A 5,367-nucleotide genomic window follows, 5' to 3' on the forward strand; every position below is an offset into this window, starting at 1 on the left:
GTTTTAAAGATATAAAGAAATATTTCTAGAGGTCATCAAAGGTCAACCAGCCCCCCCACCTTCTTCAAATTAGACAAAATTGGTGTGAAACGTTTCTGCTACGTTTGTGCAGCAAAAATTGTCGTTTGCGCCGCTATCGTTTTAAAGATATAAAGAAATATTTCTAGAGGTCATCAAAGGTCAACCAGCCCCACCACCTTCTTCAAATCAGACGAAACGGCTGTCAATTAACTCAGCTCCGTTTGTGCTGCTTTGTGCAGCAAAAATTTTCATTTGTACTGCTTTGGATTTGAAGATTTGGAGAAAGTGGGGGGGCTGGTTGACCTTTGGTGACCTCTAAAAGCATCTCTTTATATCTTTAAAATGAAAGCGGCACAAACGAAAATGTTTGCTGCAGAAACGTAGCACAAACTTTTGACACCAATTTTGTCTAATTTGAATAAGGTGGGGGGGCTGGTTGACCTTTTGACCTTCACATTTCCATTAATATCTTCAAAGCCAAAGCAGCACAAACGAAAACTTTTGCTGCACAAACATTTGACACTAATTTTGTCTGATTTGAAGAAGGTGGGGGGGGCCAACTTCACTCAGGTATCCAACAGAGGAAGAAAAAGGAAGATACCTGATGAAAATAGAGGATTCAAAGAATGGAGCGAAACATTTGCTTTCATCATCAGTCAGGAGGGATTGCCTGCATGTTTGCTTTGAAAGAGAAGTTGTCAAAAAATAAAAAGAGTAATTTGGAGAAGCGTTTCCAGGAAAGGCTAAACATGCAGCTGACCACAAAGTTGGGAGTGAGAGAAAAAGTGTGATTGCAGAACTTCTGGATAAATTATAGCAGAACAAAGATAGATTTAATAAGTGGATTGCATCTCCTAACTCCACTACTGCTGTTAGTTAGTTTGTTGAAAGTATGGAAAACCGTTCAGAGGTCCAACAGGGAGCGCTCTGATGCAGCGAAGGGAACTTTCTTCCATTTTTTACCCAAAATCCTCAAGATAAATATAACAATAAAAAAAATAATTAATTTCTTTATAATGTTTCTATAATTTCATCAATGCAACAAAACCTAATAAATTAATATTGTAATGGAATTTAAACTTAAAGCACTGAATATCATACAACAGAGTAGTCAAATGATGTGACATTTGCTCCAGGAATACCCTGCACAACTTAGAGCCCGTGTTGCAATATAATGCTTGTTTAACACTTTAACCTTTTTGCGACTCCAGGCAGATTTGGGTTTTTATTTTTATTTTGGGCCAATGTGGTTCTCTGAACAGTTTCAGTTGCCGACCTCTCATTTATGAGGATATGAGCTCATAAAGCCATAAAGGGATTGGGAGACAAATCTGGAAAGATTATTAAAAGAGAAAGCAAGAGGAATTGTTTTTTTCCAGTGTCTTGCAATGTGGCAATAAGAATAATTGTCTTGATTTCAAAAAGAGCCCAACAGATTTTACTTTCACAAGTGTAGCAGTACGGCAATTGCCATATTGCTCCACTTGTTTCATGCAAATAAATTGCTTTATTATAATTATGCAGGGAGTTTTAAAGTTTATATGGACACTGCAATGTAAATAGACCAGAAAAACAGAAGAAGAAAAGGAAAAAAGAAAAAAAAGAGAAAAGATGAAAGAAAGAAGAGATAGAAAGGAGATAATGACAAAGCATTTTCATTCTCCTTCATCACCTGTAACGAGATGTAAAAAGAACAGCACAACCGAGAGACATGGTACGAGACATACAATAAAGCAACACCTTAAGACTATTGCTAAAGTAATATTATTAAGTCTGACATGTACTCTGTGTTACCTGAAGATTTTTTTTAAGAAATCCATTAAACATCTTCCTTTCTAAGAGTACAATTACAGATAGATGTTGGAGTAACTGTGGCATAATTGGTTTTCCCTGCTTCAAAACATCCGAATCAGATGATTGCAGTTCAGCACAGCCTGATAATAAACTATTGATTGATATCAGGTGTGTGGCAGCTGAAAACATGCAGGGCAGTGTAACCTGATGACCAGGAAAACACTGCCTTAGAGGCTCCGGTCCATCTTGGCTTGAAATCATCAGTGTGCTTTAATTTTGAAAGGAAACAGGAAGTTTCCTCCTTTCTGGGTTCAGTCTCTTCTAAACCAGAATGTTTCCATGTCTCACCTTGAAGGAGCTGTTGGTGTAGGTCAGAATCATGTTCTCAGCGCCCTGTTTGACTTTGGTCTCCATCGTCAGCTGTTTCTTCAAAGTTCTGACCCGACTGGCCAGCGGTGATGTCACTTCCTCCCACTGACACGACTCTAACGACTGCTTCTCTTCCTTCTCTGGAGCCGCAGCTTTAAAAACAAACAAAAAAATTATTAATAAACAAGGTTTTCCCTTAAGGAAGCTCCTAGTAATTTATGAGTGGTGCTCCCCCTATAGGATCTTTTAGAAATAGTACTCTCATTAACACTATTCAGGGCCCCCAGCTCACAACTAAAGTGCGCTGTCACTATCAAAGAAGCTGGAAGACGCCCATCAAGATGAAACTTTGGCTTATTTAAGAATTTTATTTATTATTCAGCTAATTTTGTGTTAAATTAAACTTTATTGCTAAAAGCTAGACCTTCCCAATTCACAGCGGATCACTTCCAGCCTTCACTGCCTCGTTCCAAATACCTCCAGTTGTAGCCTTTAGCTCCTGTTCTTAGCTCTATGTCTTCACCTTTCACGGGGTCAACAGTTAGATCTCTATCCAGTACCTGCATGGTTGTCCTTCTCCGTAGCCATGGACATGGCGTTGAGCTCCTGAAGCTGCCAATGCAACTCCTCCAGCTTCCGGTTGGACGCCTTCACCTCCCCCTCCACGTCGGCGGCGCCCCTCCGGCTGGTATAGGCCCGTCTCATCCTCTCAGCCGCCTCCTTGATCTTCAGCTCCAGCTGGATCTCCTGCCTGACCTGCACCCGAGCATTTTCCAGCTGCTGCTGGAATTTCGGGTCCAGGATGTCCAACTGCTGCACTTTGGAACTCTAATGGGAGAGGGGGGGACCAGGAGAATCTGTTAATAATTGAACTTTATTGATCTCACATTGGAGAAATTTACCTCTGCATTTAACCCATCCCCTTGGGGAGCAGCGGGCTGCCATTGGACGGCGCCTGCGGAGCAGTGTGGGGTTAAGGGTCTTAGTCAGAGACCCAGAGTGACAGTCTGTGTGAGTGGGGCTTGAACTCAGAACCTCAGGATTACAAGCTCTATACCCTAACCAAGCTCTATGCCATTCCCACTCCTCCATGCCTGGTTTGAAGAACATTTATTTTTATTTAACACAACACATAAACCAGATAATTTCCAAGCCAAAAAACAGTAAACTGAAACAGGATCATATACAATTTAACAGCCTCATAAAACACTAACAGAGCCAGGAGTTATATTGACAGGTATAACTTCTATAGTAGACTTTGACTAGGCCACGGAGGTTTTGTTTTGTCTTGTTTTTTCAGTTGGTTGGTTTAAAAACCTATGAAGGGCTTTTAAGGACTATGCTGGTGAAGATTCTCAGTCATCCAGCTCAAAGTAATTCCAAAAAAGTCAACAAGAAATCATTGGACTTTGTTTTCCAGATATTTTAAATTGAAAAAGTTCCTGGATGGGAAACCAAATATCTTCAAACTTGGAAAACAGTTGCGTGTGGATTGTTTTATAACTTCTTTGGAAGGATTTTAAGGAAATTTTTACCAGATCTGTGCCTTAATGCAAAGGAACCATTCATCACATTTTGGTAATGATCCAGTTTGAGCTATAGGTCTTTAGCTGCTTGGAGGAGTTTTACAATCTCTGATTAGTTTTCTAGTTCTTATTATTTCTGAGCCACATTGCTGCTGTGATTGGATCATTGTTCTGCTGATGACCCGGTTTGGACCAAACTTCAGCTGTTAGACAGATGAACTCGCATTCGACTCTAGAACACCATGGTCTGCAGAGATCATGTTCCACTCAGTGACTGAAACATGTAGAACAAACCCAAACCATCATCCCTCCACCACCGTGCTAATCGATAATAGCACATCAACAGCACATCAACCCAGATGTCTCGTCCTTCTTCCAGATGCAGCTCTGCTAACCTAAGTCCTGCTGCCATCTTGTTTTTAGAGGCTTCCTCCTTCAGAGCGTCCTACAGTCAGACTGAGTCAGTCATGACCTTCAACCTTTAGCCTACTACAGTAACTGAGGCCTGTAGAGTCTGACATGGAGCTCTTTGGTCTATGATCATTTATTCGAGCTTCCTGCTCAGACGTTTGCTTTTGTTAATGTTTGTTTCTATTGTTTAAATCAATACCGGTGTGACATTTGTTCTGATTGTGTCATTTTTATCATGTAAATGGAAGAAAAACAATATTGCCTCTAAGAATATAAGCAGCACATAACAGGATCAGTTAGACTGATGTCAAAATAATTAATATCAGCCTTAAAACAAACCGTTTCAGTTGATCTGTAGTATCAATATCAAGTTTGACGTTTTAGTATTTTTACAACCCTACTCTGAGGTTGTTGTTTCTAAACCAGAATAATAATGGATTAAAGAAACCAAATAAGTGAGATGAAATCATGATTAATTCACCAGAACAATTTTAAAGGTAAAACAACTATAAAAACAGTATCAAACCAGATATATCCTTAAAGTTATTGAGCCATTAAGATCCCAGCACAGCACCAACTGTTTACATTTACATCTGCAATAACGTACTTTAACTGTAATATGCAATTACCTTCCACTGCACTTTAATTTAGATAGCTTCTGTCCAAACTCTAATTATTTTATAGTAAAACCCATCTGCTATTGTAAATAACTGTAAAAACCTTTTTTTATAAGAATATCCACCTGTATATTATATTGGGTACATATCCAGCTGTAAATTTAGTTCATAACACTAGTGATCTATATATTATATTCATTATTTATAATAGTATTCATCTCTATACTCATTCAGTAGAAATAACCCACTTCCTGTATTTTTGGAACCATTATTTATCCTGCACTTGCTGCTATTGCACTTCTGGTTAGACCTAAACTGCATTCTGTTGCCTTGTACCTGTACATGTGTAATGACAATACAGTTGAATCTAATCTAATCTAAAAAGATGCAGAGCAACAAACTGATATTTCTTATTGTTTTATAGAGAAACCAAAACTCTGCTCCCTGTAAACCCCAAAAAAGTCCAGAATAAACAAAACATCTTTCCTAAAAGGTTGCATCAGAAGCTTTGAGTAATGCATTTCAATCATTGGAGTTATGCAAGCAGAGAAAAGATCTGCTCAGCCGACAGGGGTTACATTAACCCGTAAAGGTTCTTCTGATTAGGAGAAATCTTTTCAAGATTTTGG

The 5,367-nt window shown here is 38.9% G+C and overlaps 1 protein-coding gene across 1 annotated transcript in view; it reads right to left on the minus strand.

Annotated features, from left to right (window-relative positions):
• The window catches only part of LOC107093922 (serine/threonine-protein kinase N2-like), a 41,087-nt gene that overhangs the window by 30,344 nt on the left and 5,376 nt on the right, over positions 1-5,367 (minus strand). The window contains exons 2-3 of the mRNA XM_015389270.1: positions 2,745-3,012; positions 2,164-2,336 (exon numbers count right to left, since the gene is read on the minus strand). Of these exons, the coding sequence (XP_015244756.1) occupies positions 2,164-2,336; positions 2,745-3,012 (441 nt within the window). The remainder of the gene's footprint in view (positions 1-2,163; positions 2,337-2,744; positions 3,013-5,367) is intronic.

The sequence above is a fragment of the Cyprinodon variegatus genome, unplaced genomic scaffold, assembly GCF_000732505.1.
Source record: "Cyprinodon variegatus isolate N-32 unplaced genomic scaffold, C_variegatus-1.0 Scaffold453, whole genome shotgun sequence".
Lineage (NCBI taxonomy): Eukaryota > Metazoa > Chordata > Actinopteri > Cyprinodontiformes > Cyprinodontidae > Cyprinodon > Cyprinodon variegatus.